Raw genomic sequence first — 25,806 nt, forward strand, 5'->3', positions numbered from 1 at the left:
CTGCCAAATCCCTTTTGCCATATAAGGTAATATATTTGCAGGTCCAGGGATTAGGAAATGAAGATATTTGAGAGACCATTGTTCTGCCTACCAAAACCTCTGAACACAAACTGCCCCTGATAGGCAGTCCCACTTCCTTATTTCCCGCTAATCCTCATGCTCATCTTACTACTGCACACGTAATCTTGTTTTCTGCATCTAGAAGAGCACTCCACCCTTCTTTCTTACCACCCCCTGCCATCTAAACAAACTCCCCCCAGTCTTCAAAGCTGGGTTTACATCCCTACAACCACCTACCCAACAAACCATCCCAGTAAACTTCCCATTATATTTAGAACTGCCTTGTATTAGCTTTTCCCAACATTTAAAAATGATTCATCAAGAAAGATGCCCTTCTCTAAGTCCAAATGAAGTCTTTATTGTTAATTTTTAAGCTTTTTTAAAATTAATTTATTTTATTTATTTTTGGTTGTGTTGGGTCTTTGTTGCTGTGTGCGGGCTTTCTCTAGTTGTGGCGAGCAGGGGCTACTCTTCGCTGCGGTGCACAGGCTTCTCATTGCGGTGGCTTCTCTTGTCGCAGAGCAAAGGCTTCAGGTGTGTGGGCTTCAGTAGTTGTGGATCACGGGCTCAGTAGTTGTGGCTTGCAGGCTGTAGAGCACAGGCTCAGTAGCTGTGGTGCACAGGCTTAGTTGCTCCACAGCATGTGGGATCTTCCCGGACCAGGGCTCGAACCCGTGTCCCCTGCATTGGCAGGTGAATTATTAACTACGGCGCCACCAGGGAAGCCCTTTATTGTTATTTTATATATGTCAAAGTCCCAGCAAAAAAACTAGTGGCATATATAAAGGATTTAACTGAAAAAAATTAAATCAAGGGACTGCTGGCAGAAGCATATAAAGGAACTGACAAAAGATGGCTGGAGCATGCAGAATGAGCAATAGTAGAAAGAAAGTACCTGAAGCAACATGAGAAGAAAAGCCACTGCCGTTCCTAGGCCTGAGAAGGCAGCGGTGTCAGCTTGACTGTGAACTCTGGCTATGGGAGGGGGACCACTGGACAGGAGCTGTGGCCATAAGAGGAAGAATGCAGCTAGTGCCAAAGTTGAAGCACAGCAGGGAGAAAGCAGGGGAAATGAATACCCCTGCTTTTCCTTCTACCCTCTAATGCCTTGCCTGGCCATCCCATTGGCCATGTCCAAATGGCAGAATTCAAACTCTCAGGGGACAAGGGTCAAGACAAACAATAACAGAGAAATACTAGCACAACTTATTGCTGAAAGGCACATATTTTCTGAGAATGTATTAGGTAAGAGGCCCTGTGCCAAGAATTTTGGACATATTACATTTTAATCTCAAAAAAGGGAAAATTCTGGAACTATTATCTGTATTTTAGAGATGAACAAACCAAAATACTAAGAGGCTAATTTGACCAAAGTCACCCAATTAATAAACCGCAAAGCCTGTTCAGATCTCTCATGCTCTGAAATAATATACCAGGCTGTCTAAATGTAAGTCCATTTCTCTCTTGCTCAGCCCTCTAAATGTTAAATCCAAGCATAATTGTCTAAAAGACTTTGATAAAGATCTAATTAATGGTGAAGTGAGTCTGTTATTTCCATGACTTTTAGGTATATAGTGAAATTAGATGATGTCCCTCCCTACATTAATTGTAAGTCAAATAAGACTACTATCTCTGGTTATTAAGAATACAAATATAGAATTATCCCTAATTGAGTTATATATCTTTCCTCCCTAGAAACATTTGTTAGCCTGAAAGCAGGAGTCTTCTTTTGTGACTTTTTTCACAGGCAAGATTTCCTATTCTAAAAGAAGTGAGCTAATGGCTGGATATGGAAGGAAGTCAGCCACCTACCCATAACAAAGAAATGACCTCCAATGACACACAATGGAAGACAGTGAATATATTTAAGTCAATATATGATGTCTGTAAAGGCAGCGATAAATTCATAGGAATTTTGTTTGTTTAATAAATAGGCAGTGACAGTAGCAATAAAATATACATGCCAAACTAGTTTGCCTATTTTTCTTCCCTGCTGTCATGATGCTATTTTGATGCATGAGCTCTTGGACCACCACTTATAACTGTGGATCTTACTTCCTTAGATGGATGTTCCTCTACCTGTGTTCCAACACCTAAACCCAACAAACTTCCCACTGGATTAGAACTTGCTGAATTTTAATATGCCCCTTAAGTATTTCATAAAATAAAGGAGCTCATGTTTTAAATATATTCAGAAAATTAGGCATCAAAATGCTATTCTTTACCTACACTGCTCTTCTGTGGTATGAAATACAAAATAGTGTATCTGAATTCATGTTAGGAAATTGAGATGAAAGATATTTGGAACTGTTGTCACAATGCTAAAGTCAGAATACGTTGCCTATTCAGAGTGGTCTGTGACTGGAGAATTGTATTCGCTCTCAAAGCAAGTACAGTAGAGTATCAGCAGATGTAAATGAGCTGAATATATTCTCATCCTCATGATTATTAAGCTTCTTTCAGCTCCTCTATTGTGCCAGCTCCTCTGCAGTCTCCAGGCTTTTGCATAAGCAGTTACACTGCTACTGGTCCTCAAGTCCCCATATGAATGTGATTTCCAAGAACCCACTGGAGTAGATTGGACCCCTCCCCCAGAGATTTGTAGGCCCTTAGCACTTTTGCTTCTACAATATACCACATATTAAAATTAAACATCTAACTGTCTGTTTTCCCAGCTCCCTGTATGCTCTGTGAGGATAGGGTCTTTGTTCATTATCTCTACCATCTTAGAATAATAGTCACTTGAAAATTTGTTATTGAACGAGTCACAAAAGACTAGACTACAGACAAACTCATAAAATACTTAAGGGGTCAGGTTGTCTCTTTTAATTATATCCCCACCTGGAATATTTCCATCTACCCATATTTATATCTAACTGAATGGAAGACACCATCAACTGAATGCTGCACCGTTATTTTATGTACTATTAAGAAAGAAAAGTACTGCCAATCCAATTATAATTGCTAAATGGTTAGATGCCTCCAAGTTTCAAGAGATGTTGAAATGTGGGAAAATATACATCTGAAAATTATAATAAATAACATGCAGTATATCTACATGCAATTTTCTATCACGTTTCTTTGTACTTTTAAAACATGCATCATAAGATTTCAGACACACTCCTTCTAGGTACAAAGATATGAACATTGTCCCCCTTCTCAGTTCTCTTCCAGAGCCAAATCTGTATCTAATTGAGGGGATAATTGCTCCTCTGGCACCAGCAACCTCACCAGATCCCAAGAGCAGACCTTCCTCTAAATACTCTCCCTTTAAAAAGGAAGCTTCAGGAGGAGAAAGGTGACAGTAAAAGTAATAAAAAAATGTTCCAGGTCACAGGATCAATAACGCTAGTTTTGGCAAGCTTAACGTCTCTAATATTCTATCATATTGGTGGTTAGAGCTAGGGCCATGTATATTTGAAGGGACCTAATTTTTATCTAACGTCTTCTATAACTTAAAAGGAAGATGAAAAAGTCAACTAAATCTTAAAAGGAGATTACAATATATGTACTGGTTAGTATTAAGAATTCATTTTATGTGCAAAAGCATTAATATTGTTTTATCCAAATGTAGAGCTCTATAAACAAATTAAGTGAGAAATCTGATTTGAAAAATCATTATAATTCAAATATTAAAAGGAGTGAAGACATATGCTTTTTTCTATGAACTATCTGAGATCTGCTGAAATAAATGTAAATTCTTAAATTTAAATAGGACACTTAAATCAATCACATTAGAACCTCAAATGATTAAGATGAATGGTCTGCATATTTTATTATAAATCCTATACTATTAATACAAATTACAATGTACTTTCAAAATTTTCTTATTAACTATATACTTTTAGTTTGCCAAGTACTACAGTTTGAAAATGCATGGGTATTGACCAGTTCCTAAAATTATATATTTTATTGTAATATTTTTAATAAAATGATCCGGTACTGTACAGAGATTCATACAAACAGGAACATCCCCACACACACACTTTTGTTGATAAAATTATTTATTTGGTAGGAGCTTTGTATTGTTCTGTGACAGTTGCAAGTAAGTAGTTTTAATTATAGGAATTTAGATAGTAAGTGAGTACAGCAAGTTCCTTTAAAAAAGAAAAAAAAAAAAAACCTTTCCCTTTTCCCTTTCACCATTTTGCCTGAATTCGCTGAATAGCCCTCCCTGTTGACCACTAACTTTGCCTGTGGAGGTCACATAGGCATCTTTGTACAATCTAAGGTTAGCACATTCTCTCTAAATAAACTATTGCTATTTTCACTAGATATTTATAATCAGAGTGCTAGCTATTTATTTTGTAAAGATCATTTTCCAAACCAAGTATAATAAAACTAATTGTCATCATACATTATTTTTGAACATTTTAAGACCTTTTCCTCGTTAAGATGTGTTTAAAAATTAATCATTTTCTTATCTATGCATGGATTATCTCAAAAAACTGAAAAAGGTTTACAGAAACTTACTTTAAGAGTAATCTTTTTAAATTGTTAGTAACATTATAAAACAGAATGTGACTTCTTAATTTTAGGATATCAGTGATAGACAAATCAAAAACTCTGAATTAAAGGAGAAATAAAGCTTGTAAAGCCATGTCTTGGAAGCCTTGAATGCCAGGGAATTTGGATTTTAATTAATAGGGAATGAGAACCCCAAATAACTCGAAAGTGTAATGACTGATCTAGAAAGACTAAGTTATAACACAAAATCTAGGAGAAAAACACCTGATCATTCAACAAGCTCAAGTTACTAAAAAGAAAATTCTATTACAGACGTTTCAGATTAAATGATAATTCTGTGAAAAGTTTTGTAGTATGTTCAATCACTGAAGCACATTTATATTTAAAAAGACAGCCCAAAGCAGTGTGCCTCATAATTAAAACAAACAAACAAAAGAACCACAGAATCAACAGTCTATGGGGGTTTCCCATAGATTCTCAATGTAGAAATATGTGTGTATTTTTCTAAAGTAGAATATTAGATCTTTCTCAAGAATTACAACGGTGACCTAGGCTGAGCAAAAGGAATATTACATTGAAAAGAATATAAGGACTGTTTTAAAGTAATAAAAGAGCAAGGAAGGGACCTTCCTTTCAAATGCCCTAGGTTGGTTCCTAAGCTGTGAGTCTTTGTTTAACTGGCAAAGGTGAGAGTTAAGGGGAAATGGCAGTGGGTAATAGCACATAATCTTTGGGGTTGCAGAGATGATTTCAAGCATCCATAAATGTAGAATTGTGTCAGTGGAAAGAGAAAGTGTGGAATTAAGCAGACCTGGATTTGAATGCTGGTTATGTGATCTTGAATACATTTCTTAACTTCTCTGTAATTCATTTTCTTCATCTATGTATGAGGATAACAAATATTTACCTTACAGGTGAGGACTAGAAAAAGCATAGGAAAGTTCCAGGTGAATATTCAGTAAGTGATAGCTCTTCAGTAAAAACCTAACATTTATTAAGGTCCCTGTGTGCCTATCACTGTGATTCTGTGGTTTTCGATCCTTGGCAGATTTTTCAAGAGGGGGATGATTATACTTAGAAAGGTGATCAAGGAGTATCTCAAAGCATCTCCTCCTTTCCCTCTCTCCCTCTCTCTCTCTCTCTCTGTCACTCACACACACACACACACACACACACACACACACACACACACATTCACTCTACCAGTTAAGAATTCTTGTAGCTTAACAAGCACCTTTTAAAAAGATACATGTCCTTTGGAGACACAAGCCATACTCACACTTTAGTGTGATCAGTTCCTTGCTCAGTGAAAAGCTGCTGGGTTCTCCTGGAAGTAGAAGAAAGCAGTCTGAGTTAGGAACTTTGGAAGGGCACTCAGTATGATAGGAAGGTGGGGAAGGAAGGAGGTACAGAAAGAGAAGGAGGGAGAAGAGAGGCCACAAAATATTGGTTCTAATTTACACTAGAGTTTTGGAGGGGACCTATGTATCCCCTGACAATCTCTGAGGAAGTTAACTGAGATCTGAGTATCAAGACTTGTGCCAACATCATATTGCTCCCTTTCATCCCTGTCTCACCAGTTCAGGATGGTAAGCTTACCTTTAAATGCCATACGCAATAAGATAGAAGGCGAATGGGGAAGATTTGTGCCCTCTTCTCTCCAACCCATCTTAACTCTCAAGAAAACTTTGGTAGGCTTTATTCTATTCACTGGTCCTTTTAAGAAGCAAGCCCCACTTCCCAAACTCCCCCGCCTCTCCTTCCCCCCGAAAATGTTAAGTGACGTAAGGTTTTTCTTAGCAATGAATTCTGTAGCTATTCAATCAAGGTCGGTCATAGTAGAACAGTCCTTCCCCACTTCCCCAATCCTCAGCTCTCAGCTCAGCTTTGACAGTGAAGATCCCGTCCTAAACTACCGAGACCCAATTCCCCACCGTAAACATTTCACAGGCTACTGAGCTGCGGAAAGCTGAGTCTGCCAACCTTGGATTCTGGGATTCTCAGGACATCAGATCAAGCAACTGAGAGGTCCATCCAGGGGTAAATTCCACAGATGGTTTCTTCTTTCTCTGGGATCAATGTTCTAACATCTGGGTTAATCAGATCATGCAGACTTGGTTAATTAAGCGCAGAAAACAGCTGGGCACGTTACTCACGGCCCAGACGCACCATGACCAGTCGTTCTTAAGAAACAGCTTCTGGACAGACCAGCTCCAAAAAGCGGGTGGCGTCTGAGTGCGGATAAGGCAGGAGCAAAGCGGGCCGTAGTTTGGACCTTGGGGCCAAGTCTGCACTTTTCTGAGTTCCTTTTACTTTTCCGTAAGTTTTGAAATTGCATTTACCCGGCGGGAGAAGGTGTAGCGTGGCAACCGCACACAGCTGAAAAAAATATATATGTTTGCACTCACAAACTCCCCAGATTCTTCACAAACAGGGGTGGAAGAGAAAACTTAGGAGGTCCAAGTTCAGCATTAACACGAATGACTCGCCAGCAAAGATTCCGTACACTTCCCTCGGGTGGTTTATTCTCCAAGAAACAACTCCCAGCTTAGTGCGCCTGCGCACGCGCAAGCTGCGGCCCCGCCTCCCCGTTGCGGACGTAAAACGTGCGCCGGGAGGCAGGACGTGGGCTGCGCATGCGCCCTTACTGCGTCGGCCTCTTGATCTGTACGGCGGCTGGAACCGCGGAGAAGGTGTTCGCCGGTGTCTCTTGCGCCGGTCCGACGCGGCGCGCCCCGAGACCACGAAAAGGAAGGGCTAAAGTAAGTGTTCCCCCCAGCCGCTAGAGTCATATAGAAAGTGTTTCCTTCCCGCCAGGCAAGTGCCTGTAGGAACCGGACCCCGTCCCCTTCACGGCCTAAACTTTCCCCTCCCTACCCCTTTCCTTGTGGCGATCCCCTCGGTTCCTCTTGTTCTGGCAGTGAGCCCCTGCCAAGATCATGAAGCTCGTGAGGAAGGACATTGAGAAAGATAATGCGGGCCAGGTGACCCTGGTTCCCGAGGAACCTGAGGATATGTGGCACACCTACAATCTAGTGCAGGTGGGCGACAGCTTGCGCGCCTCCACCATCCGCAAGGTACAAACGGAGTCCTCCACGGGCAGCGTAGGGAGCAACCGGGTCCGCACTACCCTCACTCTCTGCGTGGAGGCCATCGACTTCGACTCTCAAGCCTGCCAGCTGCGGGTCAAGGGGACTAACATCCAGGAGAATGAGTATGTCAAGATGGGGGCTTACCACACCATCGAACTGGAGCCCAACCGCCAGTTCACCCTGGCCAAGAAACAGTGGGACAGTGTGGTTCTGGAGCGCATCGAGCAAGCCTGTGACCCAGCCTGGAGCGCTGATGTAGCGGCTGTGGTGATGCAGGAAGGCCTCGCTCATATCTGCTTAGTCACTCCCAGCATGACCCTCACTCGGGCCAAGGTGGAAGTGAACATCCCTAGGAAACGGAAAGGCAACTGCTCCCAGCACGACCGGGCCTTGGAGCGGTTCTATGAACAGGTGGTCCAGGCCATCCAGCGCCACATACACTTTGATGTTGTAAAGTGCGTCCTGGTGGCCAGCCCAGGATTTGTGAGGGAGCAGTTCTGCGACTACATGTTTCAACAAGCAGTGAAGACGGACAACAAAGTGCTCCTGGAAAACCGGTCCAAATTCCTTCAGGTAAAACAGTCTTACCCAGGGGTAATTAAGAATGGGCAGAAGGGTTTATGTAAATGACTCCTAAAGTTTTAGAACTAGGAAAAGTACAAGAGGAGGAAGGTTTAACTTGACTGGGATTGTAAGTGAGATCATGAAATGAAAAGAGACTAGCAAATTGATATAGTAAACTTGGCTTAAATCCTTAAACATATAAAGCCTTACCAGTGTTTTTGGCTTGAGGTCATTGTGGGCTGTTTAATGGGTACTCTAAGAGATCTTTTGTCTAACTTTTGTAATTGTGATTCTAGGTACATGCCTCCTCTGGACACAAGTACTCCCTGAAAGAGGCCCTTTGTGACCCTACAGTAGCTAGCCGCCTTTCAGACACTAAAGCCGCTGGGGAAGTAAAAGCCTTGGATGACTTCTATAAAATGTTACAGCATGAACCTGACCGAGCTTTTTATGGACTCAAGCAGGTGGAGAAGGCCAATGAGGCCATGGCAGTTGACACATTGCTCATCAGCGATGAGCTCTTCAGGCACCAGGATGTAGCCACACGGAGCCGGTACGTGCGGCTGGTGGACAGTGTGAAGGAGAACGCAGGCTCTGTTAGGATCTTCTCCAGTCTTCATGTGTCTGGGGAACAGCTCAGCCAGTTGACTGGGATAGCTGCCATTCTTCGCTTCCCTGTCCCTGAACTCTCTGACCAAGAGGATGATTCTAGTTCCGAAGAAGATTAATGATTGGAACTAATAATCGAGACTACCTGTGTCTCACTCCTTCACTGTTAGATTTTCTCAGCATCCTTGTGACAGAAAGCTGCGAAAGTGGCACTTTGTGATTCTTACAGGGGTTTCTCATGTATTTGGTCACACTAGGTGATTTGTGGTTGGCAGGACATGTATTCAAACTGAACAATAAAAGGAAATAATCTCCATGTATTACCATCTTTATTAATTGGGATAATTTTATTTCAGAATTATGAGTTATTCGCAGTACTTAGAAACATTTTGTATATTTAAAACGAATGCCCGTATATTCTTTGGAATAGACTGTAAAATCCCATACTGCATGCTTTGAAGTAGTTTTCCTTAGGAAAAGCTTTTTAATATCTCATCTTCAGTTTACATTGTTTATTTTAATTCGGCATGGTGTTCTTACACTGGTTTTCTTAATGATCCTTTTCTCCCCATTTCCGCCCACATTCCATTTTTTTTAATTTTTAAATTTATTTGCTATTTTAAATGATAGCTGAATAATTAGAAGATTTTCTTGGGGACAACTTTAAAATGTGTTTTTCTTAAGAGACTTGTTAAACCAATCATGTTAAAAGTAACAAGGTGGGGTTTTTTTTGCTTTAGAACTAATCGTAATTGCTTCAGAGGAGCACTTAATTAGTTATTTTTAGGTCATTGAGCTTGAGTCTGCTAAGGATTCTCAGGATAATCTATTTAAGGTGCCTTTATTTTTAAAATGAGGCTAAGGTATGTGATTTGCTTATGGGCTATTAGTGGCAAACCTAGAAGTAGTCCCCAGTCTGGACTTGAGTTCTTTGCACTGCTACACCATTTATGTATTTATTTTGTGGCTTATCATAGTTAAATACTTAATGCTACCTTGAATTTGTATTTGCTTTTACATTCTTAATGGACTTTCTCTACGCCCTATTTTAGGGGTGAGAAAGCCTGTTCAGAAAGTTTAAGTCACATCATTAGTATGTGGCAGTTGATTTGTACTCCAGCTCTTTACCATACTTAGGGAATTTCGGCAAATAGCTGAGAGTTTAAAATATTTTCATTATTTTTTCCAAGAGTTAGGGAGGGGGCCTTGAAATGTAATTGCATCTTGACCTGTTACACATCTCAGCTTAGCAAAATAATTAGGAAAGGCCTTATGAAGAAAGAGTGATAATTCAGTCTGTAACTCCAGGATCAGTGGTGCCTGCTTCAAATAAGGACACTAAGTAAACTCTTGCTTGTCCTGTCTGTGTCTGAGCCTTTCTCCCGGTGTAAGTGCCAGGTTTGGGGATTATTTTTTTTAAACTTCCTAACTAATCTGAACCTTTTTATCTGTAGTTGGGGGTGGACACCTCCATATACTTTAAAACCACATTTTTATATGTCTATTGTACTTCCTAATCAAAATAATTCAGATTGTCGTTCCGTTATAATTCATGAATATTTAAGATACCATTAAAAGTATGTTATTAATAATTTGGTAGGAGTGTAGATATGAAGTCACTAAGATTCTTAATGTTAGAACCTGATTGATAATGCATCATATTCTCAGGAAGAATTTGGAGATTTGGGGCCTCGTGCTCATAATCTATGCAGAACTGGTTATTCCTAGCTGTTATCCTTGGTAATAAAAACCAGGGGAAATAAAAGCTTATGGTAAGTCTGACCAATACATATTAGGACATAAGTTCTCAAATTTAGCCGCCTCTTAGCTTCACCTTGGGAGTTTTAAAAACTCTATACCCAGACTGGACCCCAGACTAAATAACCTTACACCCCTAGCAATGCTGGAGTGTTTTTTTTAAATTATTATTAAAGCTCCCAGGTGATTCCAATAGGCATCAAGACTGAGACCCTTGATTCATGCCTTGCTATTCAAAAGTGTGGTCCATGGACCAGCAGCATCTCCTGAGAGCTTGTTAGAAACTGGAATCCAGGGCTGTACACTAAACCTATTGAACTGCAATCTGTATCTTAACATCTCCAGTTGATTGCTGTGTATAATCAAAGCTGATAAACATAAGCAATAGCTTATTCTCCCTGTGCTACTTAATCTCTGCCTAGGGTTGCCAGCCATAGAGAAAAAGATTTGAGTTTTAAGAGAGCTAAGCTGCCAATATTCAATTAAATTATCTATAAAACTCTAAATGAAAGCCTGTTTATATGTCTATAACATATTTAAAATATCTTTAAGAATTTGTATTTTTAAAAAGTTACATATTATACCAATACCATTATCAAGAGTATAAATCTTCCTAGATGCATAGGTGTAAATATCAAAATAGTGATAGCATATAAAATACAAAATTAATTCAAATAATTAGTTTTTACTATTCTATAGAAAACAAAATGAACCATAGGTCTCTGGAAATCATATGCACTAGTTTAATTCCAATTGCTCTTCATTAATAAGGAATGACTATGGTAACAAATGGAAACACTGTCAATAACATACCTCTCACATTAATGCAATGTTGTACTGTAAGTTTCCATTTACCATAAGGTGCTTGTTGTAAACAAAGATTGCTTCCCTCACTAGGCTCAATAAATGAGAAGTTTGCAATTTGTTTCATTTTGTTCCAGATATGATACATATAAAATTACGTTTTGCTATTCCTGGTCTATTATATGTTAAATATTTTGCTAATTTTACGTCTGGACAGTTGATGCTGGATTTCACTTTCATTACTCCCTTATATACAAGTTGGATTCCCCCCCACCCCCAGGTGCCACTAGAATAGCTTTGTAAAGCTAATTCTCTTTTATCTCTAGTTACTTTCAGTCATTAACTTTAGTTTCCTTTTTTAATCCCTGTAACCAGATATCAAACTCACAGTATCTTTAACAGAAGTGACTCATAATTTCTGCAGTTCATATATTCTGGAACTGAAATTCTCTTTGTTGCTAAAAAAAAGTACACGGATGAAATGGTGTATATGTGAATTCCGCAAAGTAGAAGCTGTTTGTTGGGAAGATACTATTTTGCTTTTAAATCAGATGGTTTTCCAAGTAAATAAAACCGGCAGTTTGTATTCAGTATCGGGATATGTTGAATTACATGTTGAAAAGGGGTTTCTAAGGTGTTTCTTAGAGTTTGAGTAGAGAGAAATTCTTTCGCCTGTGGCCAGAGCTTAGATATGAGGCATCCATATTTATATTACACCAGTCATCAAGGGCAGTACATTTAATTTTATCCGTTCATCTTTTTAGTACCTGTTTGAACCCAGTACTGAGCTGGGTTTAGGGAAGAAACATGTAAACAAATCACTGGATAAAAGTAACTTGTAGAAAGTATGAGAGGGCACAATGTTGCAAGGGGTCGCTTTTAGAAGGAACTTTAGAGCAAGAGCCAGTAAATGTACTTAAAATGATAAACCTGGAGAGGTTATCAGGAAGAGGAGGAGGGCGGGGCAAGTTTACTAATCATATCAGACCCTCCATGCCACAATAAAGAGTAGGTTCGACCATTATGAGAAACCACTGAAAAGTTTAAACAGGAGAATGGCATGATAAACTTTGCATTTCACAAATATCACTGGCAGCATAAAGGATGCATTGGAGGAGGCAAGATTGGAGGCAAGGAGACAGATTAAGAGAACACTTATTAGAAAAATTTAAGAGGAAAATGATGATGGTCTAAACAAAGGCAGTAAGAATGAACAGTCAAGAGGAGGTATTAGGAGATAGGCTCAGAGGGACGTGAGGTTTGTTCAGAGTTATGGAAGGAGTAGAGTCTAGGGGTAAATCTCAGGGGTTTTTTCTTGACTGGTGGGAGATATTAGGGCATAATTCAGACATAGGAAGAGAAGCTGACTTGCAAGGAAAAACAGTAAGTTCAGTTTGGAATCTGGTTTGAAGTGCCTGTGGGACAGCTGTAATGCTTTTCCACCAGACTGTTATATGCTTACTTACTCCCTTCAGGTTTTTGCTCAAAATATCACCTGCTCCATGAAGTCTTCCTAAACCAGCCTTTTTAAAAAATGTACCTTCTCCAAGATTCCCTTATCCTTCCTTGTCTTATTTTTCTCTGTAACGCTTAATTTCACTTAGTTGTTTTGCTTATCATCTATCTAGAATGTAAGCTCCAGGAAGGCAGAGATTATTGTCTATTAGGTCATTGCTATATCCCCAATGCTAAGAACAAACCCTGGCACAGAGTAGATGCTCGGAAAAAAAAAAAAAAAAAAGATGACTAAATGAATGACCGAATGAATCAATCTCCAGAAGAAGGTCCCTTAGGCAGTTGTGCATACAGTTCTGAAATTCAGGAAAAAGCATTTGGCCAGGGATAATAATACAAGAAATGTTCAGCATATAAGCAGACCTGAAATCATGGAGAAAAAAAAATGACCTAGGAAGTATTAGTAAAACTAGAAATAAAAGAGGGCCAGGCATCAAAGCATAGGGAAACAGCAATATTTAATCTCTTTAAGTGCTACTTCATTCTCTGTATTATATATAACAAAGCACAGGTGTTTATAGATTTCAACACTTAATATAGTCAGATAATTATTTTTCCCCTACATATCTCTATAGTGTACTAGAGATATACATGTAGAATAGTTAAAATATTGATTTCATAAAAAGCTGAATTTTTAAAAGTTCTTAAGATAAAAATTTCTAAGTCAGGGGGCAAAAACTAAATTACTTTTGTTTATGTTTTTTAAGTGGATCTTAACATACATGTACATTTACTAATTTAGTGTATGAAAAGTTAGTTTTAAAAAAATACATTGGGTGATGATTTAATTTATTAAAAGATTTTTCTCAGGATCCCCATAGTACAGGGATTATTAGCAAGCTCTGTTTCATTCATGTCGAAGGGTTACTGCTATATGGCCCTTAGCCCTCATGTCTCCTACCCTAATCTGCATCTTTGATTCCCTCACCACTTCCTCTTTTACTCCCTGTGGGACCACAAGTGCCAGAGTTGTGACATAAACTTTGCAGAGTTATACCTGTTCTAAAAATTGATTTTGACCAGCCCATAATTTTGTTGATACATATTTTTCAGCAAATGAGTTCCCAGTTAGTGAAGAACAACTAAAATGGGGGTGTAAAAGCAATTATAAAAAGAATAAACAATTTCAGATAAAGTTTTTAAAGCCCTAAATAAAAGTTTTCTTCATGTTGATGTTAGCGTATTTAAACTTTGTGCTGTGATTCAGTTTACGTATTTTAAAAGATTTAGTAGTTTAGAAAAGTGCTATTCAAGATTTTCGTAATGCATTGTGTGTATTGCTGATGAATTCTCAATTTAGAAGTTTAGTGCAAAAGTGTTACAGAAAAGCCAAAATGGTTTCTAACGGAGTTGAGATGCAAGTATAATACTTCTGTGTATCAAGGATGCCTTACTTAGAAAAGATTCAAAGTCAGCAATGCAGCTAATTAAGATGTTGAAGAATAAAGCCTCTAGTAATGGCCTAGAACAACTTGAGGAGTTACTTAACATCATCAAGTAGCAGGTAAACTTTACTAGAAATAAAAAAGAGATTGGCTAAGTTCAGGAAGGAGATAGTTAAATTAGAAAGACTATGAAAAGGCATTGGCAAAAGATATTTGTTAAGCTGAAGTGGAGATGATAAAATCTCATTCATCATGTTTCTTTACATGGCAAGAATTCTTCGTTTTTAGGAAGTGTTTGATACAGCATCACCATCTCTATTCTCATCCATATTTTAGAGTGTTCTTTGTAGATTTCCAAGTATACGAATTGAAAGATAGCCCATTTATTTTTCAGTATTTAATTTCTCTATCTTAAGAAACATGTTAGTGTATTCTGTTGTGGTAAAGAACACCGGGAAGGACACTGGGATATTGTGAATTTATTCGTTTAAATTTAGGAGAAGCTAATGTGTTTTCTCAAGGAAAATCCACTTTTGTGTGCAGCACTTTAGTTGTATGCAAGTCTGCTGACACTATCATTTTTGCTTTTGACAGCGAATACTTTAATTCTGTAACAATTGACATCAGTATGGGAAGGTCTTATATTTCTAGATGCCAGTTGCTAAAGATTGTGACATTTATGATAAATTGTAGGGATTTGGATTACCAGTCTTCTTTTAGGTTCCCTTTCCTTCATCCCTTAACATTGCCCACATTCTTTAGAATGCCTGTTTTTCTATAAAGGAGGAGACCTAGAGGACTTAGAGCTTATTTCAACTTAGGCTGCCACATTTGGTTCCAGAACACCCAGTACTGAGGCAGGGCAGTATCTGCCAGACAGCAAATACCAGAGAACAGTGTCTTTGCAGCCACATGCCTGGCCATGCACAGGGTTGGCACCACTGTCCCAACTCCAGGAATGGACAACCTGTTAAAATAAAAGTAACCACGTGCTTATTAAAGACCAGACCTGTGGGAAGTGCTTTAAAAGGAAATATTTAATTCTTTGAAGAGTCCTATGAGAAAGGTTTCGTCAGTACTATTTTCAGGTAAGAAAACAAAAGAGGTTAAATAATTTGTCCAAAATCACATAGCTGGTGACTGTGATAAGGTGCCCAATCAAGCAACTCTCTAAAAATACAAGAATGCCAGTCCATTCCTCAATTTTCTGTTTGGAGTAGGTCAAATGTACCTAGAAATAGAAAAATGATTCGGTAACACTAAATTTTATGTAATTGACCAAGCTTTGTTGCAGTCATTTTGTATGTATTTTTATTTACCTACCACTGTTATTTTTCATCTCTCATGAAAAATCAGGAACTCAATTGTATGTCATTCTAGTCTGAAATATAGTTGAGGATTAGAAAGTGTACAGAAACTGTTGTAAGTCTATATATTAAACCAAGCCCCTCAAGCCTTTACTCAGCATCTGTTACTATTTCACACTTAGTTTTAGCAAGCTTGTCTTTTAAAAAAGTTGTAAGCCTCCTATCTTAATTCATGCATTATTGTAACATAGTAGCACCTTAAGTAGCAGAAACTATGCTACTTCGGTATGCAAAGATGAATTAAGATATGTGTCCGTGGCTTTAATCAGCAAATTAGATATCAAGGAGAGATGACCACAAATGGCCAAGCTGACAGGGAGGTGACTGCAGTGAGAAATGACAGCTCGGGTGGATCCTGAATCACCATCGAAAGGAAAAAGTCTAAGGCTTAGAGGCTTTCACTGGGGCCTGAGGACATTACTGTGTTACAATAGCTGGCGTTCATATTGAGGAAAGGATTGAATTACATTCAGAAGTCAAGGAAATGGATCCTCTTTCAAAATTACTTTTCTCCAAAAATCATTAAAAGATAATCAAACTTAAAGAAATCTTTAGCTATCTGCCATACCTAGAATGGCAGTTCCAGATAGCCAGAGTTTTACCATACCTTAATAGTCTTAATAAGAAAACTTACATAATTGTTGAAAGATGAATACTTGTTAAAGAAAAACATCCCAATAGATTTTAGCTGTAAAATGTATTCAGAGGTAGGAGGTCCTCTGAGTTCAAGTCTAAGTTCCAGAAGTTTTATGTGTGGAATTTTTCGTCAAGTCCTAGTGTAAACATCAACTAGAAATTTTTGTTTGACAGCAGTGTGAAAAATTGCTCTGTGGATATAAAACATTTTAACCTTGTGGTTCAGCTCATTGATCCTGTGACCATAATTTAGAGTTTTTTCTTCCTCTCCAAGTATATTGTTGACAATGGTAGAAGTCACTTTTTTTTTTTTTTTTGATGAGGTGAAGGAGAGGAAGATTGAAAATGCATTGTACTACACGGCTCTGAATCATTTAGAATCATAAAAGGTTAATGATGTATGGAAACTTTTATGTCATCTGACCTACTCACTTCATGATACGGATGTCAGCCGAGGCCCAGAGAGTGTTGGTAACTTGCTCAAAGTCGCTCAAACGAGAGTTTTTCATAGAGTCCACATTCCTGTTTGATCCATCCTATTCCAATTTCTTACGCATTTTCTTGTCACCAGTGCACACGGGGAGGCAGTTGGGGTAAGTGAACAAAGACCAATATGAGATTCTAAAAATGCCCTAAACCCTCCTTTATCAAATAATTCTTCATCTTGGGGCAAGACAGGTTCTCAGAAACATGACTGAGACTCAAACCCAGCTTTGAAGTCCATTTGTCCATTCTTCGAACAACTGTTTATCTTCTGCTAGAGAAAGACTGCCTCCTGCCTTTCTTCTTCTGAGAATCATTTCGTTCTTCTGGCAACCACTTACTAAATACCTACTATGTGCCAGGCAGTCTGCCAGCCCCCAGAGATATGAGGTGAATAGAGAAGATCACAGTCCCTTCCTTCAAGGGAAACCCAGTCTAGGATGGGCAGAGACAGAAAGAAAACAAGCAATCATAGCACTGCAATAGGTACAGGAATAAGAACTGTGTGGGAATCTGAGAGCTCAAAGGGTGCTCTTAACTCAGCCTGGCTTCACTGAGGAGGTGCAGTCGGAGCTTAAACTGCTAAATTCCAGAAGCTCATACTGATCTTGCATTAGTTTCTAGAGAAATGAGGCAAAGGAAACTGAAAGCATTCCTCTCAAATTTACTTGGTAAATTTTTTTCTTCTAAGTATTGGTCCCTGTAATCCCTAAGCTCTCTCTAAGCTCTGCAGTAAAGAGTCAACAAACCTGAGAAGAGACATCATGGAGAAAGGAGGTTATGCTGCTTCCTACTCTCAGAAAGAAGTGAAAAAGGCATCAGTGGAATCAGAAATACAAACAGGAGACCATGACTGAAAAGAAGAGAAAGATGCTAGAACCATTGTATTTTCCATATTTTTGTTATCTCCTGTTTCTCTCTCATGACTTAACAGCAAAACAATTAAACCAGAAAAGAGAGCTTGTTGCTCAGTAAGACGGGGAGCAGGACATCATGTCCTCTCCACAGCCATTCTTGGAAAAGAGGTTGTCCAGGGTAGAGTGGGTGATGGTGGCCTCCTTGGGGAAAGGGAAACAGGCTTCTGGGCCTGCTGTCAAGCGGGAAGTGCCAGAGAGCTGACTTGGGCCTGGGGAAAGCCCAGAGGCTGGCCGGCAGGAAGACCTGGGGTCTTTCCTATCTCTTTATGCACCATTTTATCCTTGGTACAAAATTCAGGAAAATAACCTTCATAAACAATAACAACTTCTGTCCTCAGTAGTACATTTTACTAAATGGCCAACATGGATTGGGTGTTGTGGAAGGAAGGGAAATTTTCTGCAGAAGGGAGAAAAGAACACAGTCTACTTTATGAGGAGGAGTGAACTCTGGGAATAGTGCTCTGACCCTGTGTGTCTCAGCGGTATTCTCAGCCTGGGTGAAAGGAAGTGGAAGAATGTGTGGAATGTGGGGAAGTGGGAAGAGCTGAGACACAATTAGTTCTCTGCCTCATTAAATGTAGTAATATATTTTTAAGAAAATGAGTCTGTTATCACTGTAGTAAATTTGGGCCTAACTCCTTGCCTAGAACTTGACAGAGCTTAATAAGTGTTAGAATTTTTCCTGCCTTTCTGGGAATCATTTTCACCCTTATCTCTAGCTCTTATACTCTCTCTGGGTCACAGTAAAATATAGTGGGAAATGGTGTGAGTAGACAGGAAATGTGGAGAAAGACCCAGCCTTTTTATAACGGTTTGCTGTAGATTTTAAAGCTCTTAGATTTGCATTTGATGCATGGGTTCACATATGTCCTTCTAAATGAATTAGAAACTTTAATTGTCAGAGTCAAGAAAGTAATACAGCCAGATTTTATATTTGAGACTATAAAAAGGATGTTGCACACCAAAAATTACAGTGTAATGTACATGCTTTTTGCCATAGTTACAAAAAAGACTGTGTATAAGCATTTGCAAAAGCATCGCCTTTCTGAATAACTATGAATCACAGAAGAAGTCATCTATGCCATTCTCAGAGGACTCTGGCTGTGGTAGGACAGACGTGAGAACTGGCCTGTGAATCAGATCAGGATGTGCCCAGGCCCTACCGGTTGGTTGTGTGACTTGAAATCATTTCATCCTTTTGAACCTCCATTTCTTCATCAGTAGATTGCGGAAAGATGGGTGGCACTTGATTTCCTAGGCACCCTTGCAGATCCCTGATTCTACTTGGTGCAGTAGCAATAATTGTTTCTTATTTTTAAAAGTGGTATCTTGGGCTTCCCTGGTGGCGCAGTGATTGAGAGTCCGCCTGCCGATGCAGGGGACACAGGTTCGTGCCCCAGTACGGGAAGATCCCACATGCCGCGGAGCGGCTGGGCCCGTGAGCCATGGCCGCTGAGCCTGCGCGTCCGGAGCCTGTGCTCCGCAACGGGAGAGGCCACAACAGTGAGAGGAAGTGGTATCTTTCCAGCAAAATAAATCTTCAGTGACTCTCAGGTTTAAAAAGAATCTATTTTGCACCATATTCCAAAAGCTGCCAAATTTGGGGTTTGGCTGACTGCTAAAGAGAGCAGCCTGTTAGAAGGAGCAAATTCCAGAGCTGAGGGTCATGTTTTACAATGCTTTGCCAATACTCCCATATGTTCAAAGTTGTTAGGGGCCTTTAAACTTGAGCATCAGGAGAGAAACAGTTGTTTAAAACATTTTGTCAGTAGGTACACAAAAATTTTCAACTGTACAAATATATTTAAATAGTTTGCCACATTCCAATGACATGCCAAGTTGCACAGTCCTGCCACTTTCCTCCTTGTTACTTTTCCTCCCCTATCAACTTTGCTTGCTGTCCCAAAGAACTAGGTAATGAGAAAACACAGGTCTTTATTTTTACCGGAATGTTCTTTCAGTTTGGCCAGTGGTTCTCAAACCAGGCAGCTAGGGAGTTTTAAAATCACATGATGACTGGCCCCACCCCAGGCAATTAAGTCAGAATATTTGGGGAAAGGAATCCAAGCATCTGTACATTTAAAAAATGCTCCCCAGGTTTTTCTTTCTTTTTTTTTTAAACTTTTTATTTTTTTAAACATCTTTATTGGAGTATAATTGCTCTACAATGGTGTGTTAGTTTCTGCTTTATAACAAAGTGAATCAGCTATACATATACATATATCCCCATATCTCCTCCTTCTTGTGTCTCCCTCCCACCCTCCCTACCCCACCCCTCTAGGTGGGCACAAAGCACCGAGCTGATCTCCCTGTGCTATGTGGCTGCTTCCCACTAGCTATCTGTTTTACATTTGGTAGTGTATATATGTCCATGCCACTCTCTCACTTCATCCCAGCTTACCCTTCCCCCTCCCCGTGTCCTCAAGTCCATTCTCTATGTCTGCGTCTCAATTCCTGTCCTGTCCCTAGGTTCTTCAGAACCTTTTTTTTCTTTTTAGATTCCATATATATGTGTTAGCATATGGTATTTGTTTTCCTCTTTCTGACTTACTTCACTCTGTATGACAGACTAGATCCATCATCTAGATCCATCCACCTCACTACAAATAACTCAGTTTCGTTTCTTTTTATGGCTGAGTAATATTCCATTGTATATATGTGCCACATCTTTATCCATTCATCTGTCAATGGACACTTAGTTTGCTTCCATGTCCTGGCTATTGTAAATAGAGCTGCAGTGAACATTGTGGTACATGATTCTTTTTGAAGTATGGTTTTCTCAGGGTATATGCCCAGTAGTGGGATTGCTGGGTCATGTGGTAGTTCTATTTTTAGTTTTTTAAGGAACCTCCATACTGTTCTCCATAGTGGCTGTATCAATTTACATTCCCACCAACAGTGCAAGAGGCTTCCCTTTTCTGCACACCCTCTCCAGCATTTACTGTTTGTAGATTTTTTGATGATGGCCATTCTGCCTGGTGTGAGGTGATACCTCATTGTAGTTTTGGTGTGCATTTCTCTAATGATGAGTGATGTTGAGCATCCTTTCATGTGTTTGTTGGCAATTGGTATATCTTCTTTGGAGAAATGTCTATTTAGATCTTCTGCCCATTTTTGGATTAGGTTGTTTATTTTTTTGATATTGAGCTGCATGAGCTGCTTGTAAATTTTGGAGATTAATCCTTTGTCAGTTGCTTCATTTGCAAATATTTTTTCCCATTCTGAGGGTTGTCTTTTCATCTTGTTTATGCTTTCCTTTGCTGTGCAAAAGCTTTTAAGTTTCATTAAGTCCTATTTGTTTATTTTTGTTAACACTCTCCAGGTGTTTCTTATCTGCAACCAGGTTAAACGTTGGCCCTTCATCACCTACTAGGCCAGTTGGCCCTAAGGTGTTCTGTGGCCACAAAACCAGTCAGGGTCTGGCTGAGAAAAAGAGATGGAGCATAGGAAAAATTGTGAAATTGTAGATTAATTATCCCCATTACTGAAAAGGCAACTCTAAAAAGTTGATGAGGGCAGTGTATTTCTTTAGCTTTAATGCCTCGTTGCAAGGTTTGACTGTACCTTATGTGTTTTGTCTTGCTATAATAAATTCACAGGATTGATAGTGAATATTTATTGATGTACATATATTGCTCAGTATAGTGAAGGGAGTTACAAAAAAGTAGCTCCTTGAAGGATGGAGCTTATAAATCTTGGGATGCAAGAATTATGTAAAATGGAACAAGATGTATATTTTACAGAGAGTGAAAGCTAAAATTGTTAGCAACAGGAAGATAACACAATTGGGTGGAATCACCTAAGAAGGTGGTATTTGAGTCTGGGTCACCTTCTGAATGTCTTCTTTCACTCAGTCAGCAGGCAGCAGCAGTAAGAACATTGGCTCTTAGCTGGAAAATCTTAGCTCTGCTACAGATGGGCTCTGTGACCTTGGGCAAGTCATGTTACCTTTTTGATCCTCAAATTTAGATTTATGAGGTTTAATCTGTAAAATGGAAAAAAATGATAAAACTTTCCTCATAGAGTTGCAAAGAATAAATAATATGATTTAAGCAAAATACCTGGGAATTAATAAGAGCTCTATTTAACTGAGTTTTATTCCTCCTTCCTGTTGCATCTATTTGCCATACATACCACTTGGGCACCAGATCAGCCATGGAGGTGTGAGGCAAAAGAAGTACCTGAAGTTTCTTCCTGTCATAAATCCCTACCATCTGCCGAGGATGGTGTTATAACCAGAAAAAGTGGACCCACTCCATCCAGTTACCCTCAGCAAGAGACGGGCTAGCCGATCGTTCTCAGTCCTTATAATATTTTTATTTCCTTATATTAGGATACATAATGCATGTCTCACCTCATTGCCCAGAGGATGGAGGTGAAAACTGTACTTTTGTAAGTGAAAACAAGCCAGTAAGGAAGAGGAACATAGAAAAGCACATTTCATTCTCTACCTCTGCGTCTTTATTTTAAAATTAATTAATTAATTAATTTTTAAAAAAGAAAAGCACATTTCACTTCATGCCAGGAACAGTAACCCCTTCAAGAACACCACTGTGTGCACACAAAGAACCATAACTACCCACCTAGGAGGTCCTGGCTCTGTGTACTGAACCACAGAAGCTCATATGGTACTGAGGTTGGATTATATCAGCCATAACCCACCATTAAACTTCCAATCAAACAAAATTAATATTCTTAGATTGAACAATAGGTGCTGTCCTTTCTTCCATTTAGTCACCTTAATTCCTGTGGTACCTGTTAATGATTATTTGAATGTCATTCTTCCACTGCTCAGCTTTCCTTGTCTGGGTGTTTCAGCCATATGTAAGTCATAAAAAAATCACAATTCCCTTACTACTTCTAAGTCAGTTGCAAACAACAGAAAGCAACTCTGGTATTGGAAGCAACAAAAAAATATTTTAGGAGAAGTTGAGGAGGCCTTAGATAGGAAGAGAAAGAGGAAGGCATAGTCAAATCTCTGCTGCAGAAATATCTGTGTAGGACAATGCCGCCGATGGAATCGCCAGGCCCAGACAACCACCACCAATCCACTGGACTTAAAACTCAACCAGAGATTCTGAGAGTAATCTTTAATGTGCAGAAACATCAGGTTGGCTATCCAGAGGTCACATGTTCACCTTCCCTGGACCAGGAGGCAGGATGAAGGACTGTTCTATACTCCTTCACTCCTCTGTATCCTAAAATCCCACCCCTTCCCCCAGCTAGGAAGAGTGTGGATGCTGGAGAGCTAAAAGAAAAGAAAATATCCACTGACTATTGTAGAACAGTAGGAGTAAGAGAACTAACATTTACCACATCCCATACAAGGCAGACTCTATACCGTGTTAAAGGCACAGGCCTGCAGCCAGATTGGCGTTGTTCAGACCCCAGCTCAGCCATCTGCTGGAAGAAGCAAGGGTGATGCTGAGCCTGGAACCCATGTCCGTCCAACTCTAGGGCCTGGTATCCCATCACTAGTTCATCCAGTCCAGTAGGTTTTAACTCTTACATTCTTCATCAGAGCAGAGATGCGAATTAGCTAGGAAAACCTTACCCTGAATCCCTTTCAGGCTTCATATCTGCTTGGGAAAAAAAAAAAAAATTACCTAACCATATAAAATAGTTGAATAATTGGCACATTTTTTTTTCTTTTATGTGACTACTTCCCTTAAATCTTGACTTCAGTCTTGCTCTTGGGCTCCTGATATCCCGATGGATGTCTGATTCACCAGCAAGAACTTAAGAACCAGTCCTACTGCTAGATTTTAAATGGTGGCTTATTTAAATAGTCCAAGTCAGTCAGCGGATCACTACATTTTTAGACTGGGCAGTTCTCAGTAGGAGATTCAGTATGAGTCCTGAAGCACAATGGAAGTTCAGGAGACTCGGGGAGCACCTGGCTTCCACAGTCACAAGTCTTGAGGTCACCTCAGGCCACTTACGTTTCTTATCACTGCTTTTCCCCAGCTGACATTTGGCTCTGGAGGGAAATGGAAGCCAGGAAAGAGGAAGATGATATTGTACCTCCCCACTCCCAACACACACTGGTCCTTAGCCTCAGCATTGTTTTCCAATCCGGCTGTCAGACTTCACGCATGGAAGAGGAGCAACTAGCAAACAAATTCAGATTTCCTCTTGGGCACCAAATGCTAAGCAGGGTTGGCCACAAAAATTTTAAAGAACAAAACCCACCAGCATTTTTGCTCTCCTACAGTGAAGCCTCAATTTAGAGGTAAGCCAAAGTTAAAAATATAAAACATATAGTAAGTGCTTCTCTTCCACCTTCCTAAGGTTGTCAGATTTAGGGGCTGGGGGAAATAGTGAACACGACAGACTTATTCTAAATGATTATTCATTGCTTACCTGAAATTCAAATTTAACTGGCTGTCTAGCAACCCTACACCCCCATGTTCATGTCTCTTTCACCACTGGCCATGATTGGCTTTGGTTGGAGAGATCTTTGCTTGGGTGGAAGTTGGGAGGAGGACTAGTGAGTGTATTCCTGCCCAAGATTGGTCTTGGCTCTAGTTTTAGAGCCTTTGTTGGAAGAATGGAGAAGGGCTGATCTCTTATGTGTTTGAAAAACACTGACCGAAGCCTTTCAACAATAGCATTGGATGTAAATAAATGTCTACTTAGCAGTCACCTTTTCCAGATGATCCTAATATCCTAAAATAAAAAGGTTATTACCTTTCTCAGTCCAGTCATCTGAGACTGTTACTCCAGAGAGGTGCCTAATTGCAAGATGTCTTTACAGTAGTACTAGTTAACGTTTATGATGCAATTTGATAATGTGAGGTTATCTTACAAAATTAAATTGGTAATTGCAAGTAGGCTTATATTCTTGATAAATTAAGGAAGATTAATTTTAAATGTATCGCCAAACATAAATTAAGTCACAATAACTCCATAAAGGTAGGAACAACGTACAACAGGGAGACACCATTAGGTGGTACTTAACAGAAAGGCTCTGGAGTTAGACCTCCTGAATTCAGTATCTCTAGTAAGGACTATTTCAGTGACTGACTTCAGTGTCCTCACTGGTAAACTAAGTGCCAAACTAATAGGGTTTTTTTGAACATTAAGTGAGGTTTTTGACGTCTTGTATCATGATTGGTCCAGAGTAAATGCTCAACACATTTCACCTGCTTTAGATGGTATATTGAAAAATTTTCTCCTTGGGACTCAAAAAATATCCATGAACACTGAGCACATTTTCAGTTCTGCAAGGAAACCAGTGTGCCAGCAGAAATAGAAACAGATATCCTTGTTTTCAAATAAAGACAATTTCTTTATGGGAAAGATGAACATTAATGATGCCTTACAGACAGTTGAACATAGCTACTCATGGTCAGGAGCTTATACCATCACATTAGTGTTTATTTCTATTAATCTAAAATAATTTTTCCTGAGTCATGGCATAAACTTTTCATGTTTCCTGCCCCCCGCCACCATAAACACACTAGAAACTATCATTCTTAGGCAGGGATAGGGAAGCTGGGGGGTATTGAAGGGACTGTTTTGTGAATTATATAGTCAATTAAGAAAGGGCTCGCTCACAGACTGAAAGAGAGTTGACCCATCAGCTGCCCAGGCCAGCTCAGAGACCAGGGTCCTGGTTACAGAGGAAGGACCCTGAGGCCACATCCGGGAGGAGCAGTCCTCAGAGCCTAGTCTTGCATATCTCCTCCTAGGGTCTTGGAGGCTTAACCCTCCCAGAGAGGTGGCAAAGCTCTTTTTCCAATACTCTGCATTTTTGGAAAGTGGTATGTTTATTCCCTCCCAGGCCTTTTCACTTTTATTCTGAATCACAGGAAAAATCATAATAGTAAAATGTGTCTGTATTATGACTGGTTACAGCAGATGGGGATTTTCTTCGAAGTTTTCAAGGAGTGTCCCCTAGCAGCTGGGTTCCTTTGCCTGGATAGAATTGGCTCCCTAAAAGCAAAAAAGAGATGGAAGCACTTGGGGTGATAAACTTGTGTCAGTTTGGAATCAGTCTAGAACAGTTTAAAACCTCTCAAATCTAACACATTCTAAAGCTTTAAATGCTATCTACTAAGAAATCATATCTGAGGAATTTTTTCCATTAAACATTTAGTCTGGTTCAGACATAATAAGATACTAATCTTTTCAAAACTTGTTTTCC

General features: G+C 39.5%; 2 protein-coding genes across 3 annotated transcripts in view; both read left to right on the top strand.

Moving 5' to 3' along the window:
• Positions 1-25,806, top strand: part of ITGA1 (integrin subunit alpha 1) — a 171,724-nt gene that overhangs the window by 2,466 nt on the left and 143,452 nt on the right. Inside the window, exon 1 of one of the 2 annotated variants that reach the window (XM_067730654.1) lies at positions 7,151-7,289. The exons of the other annotated variant lie outside the window; for it this stretch is intronic. The gene's annotated coding sequence lies outside the window, so the exon portion shown is untranslated. Of the gene's footprint in view, positions 1-7,150; positions 7,290-25,806 lie in introns of those variants that run through there. 2 annotated transcript variants of the gene reach the window in all.
• On the top strand, positions 7,452-9,112 carry PELO (pelota mRNA surveillance and ribosome rescue factor). Its single transcript, XM_067730656.1, has 2 exons — positions 7,452-8,192; positions 8,480-9,112. The coding sequence occupies exons 1-2, from the start codon at positions 7,467-7,469 to the stop codon at positions 8,909-8,911; spliced, it is 1,158 nt and encodes a 385-aa protein (XP_067586757.1). The 5' UTR covers positions 7,452-7,466; the 3' UTR covers positions 8,912-9,112.

The sequence above is a fragment of the Pseudorca crassidens genome, chromosome 3 (assembly GCF_039906515.1).
Source record: "Pseudorca crassidens isolate mPseCra1 chromosome 3, mPseCra1.hap1, whole genome shotgun sequence".
Taxonomy (NCBI): domain Eukaryota; kingdom Metazoa; phylum Chordata; class Mammalia; order Artiodactyla; family Delphinidae; genus Pseudorca; species Pseudorca crassidens.

What these genes read in the sequence shown, in the direction of transcription:
- PELO (XM_067730656.1), top strand. Translation starts at nt 7,467, where the DNA reads ATGAAGCTCGTGAGGAAGGACATTGAGAAAGATAATGCGGGCCAGGTG. An exon ending in ACCGGTCCAAATTCCTTCAG is followed by an intron (nt 8,193 to 8,479) that starts GTAAAACAGTCT and finishes TTGTGATTCTAG; the next exon opens with GTACATGCCTCCTCTGGACA.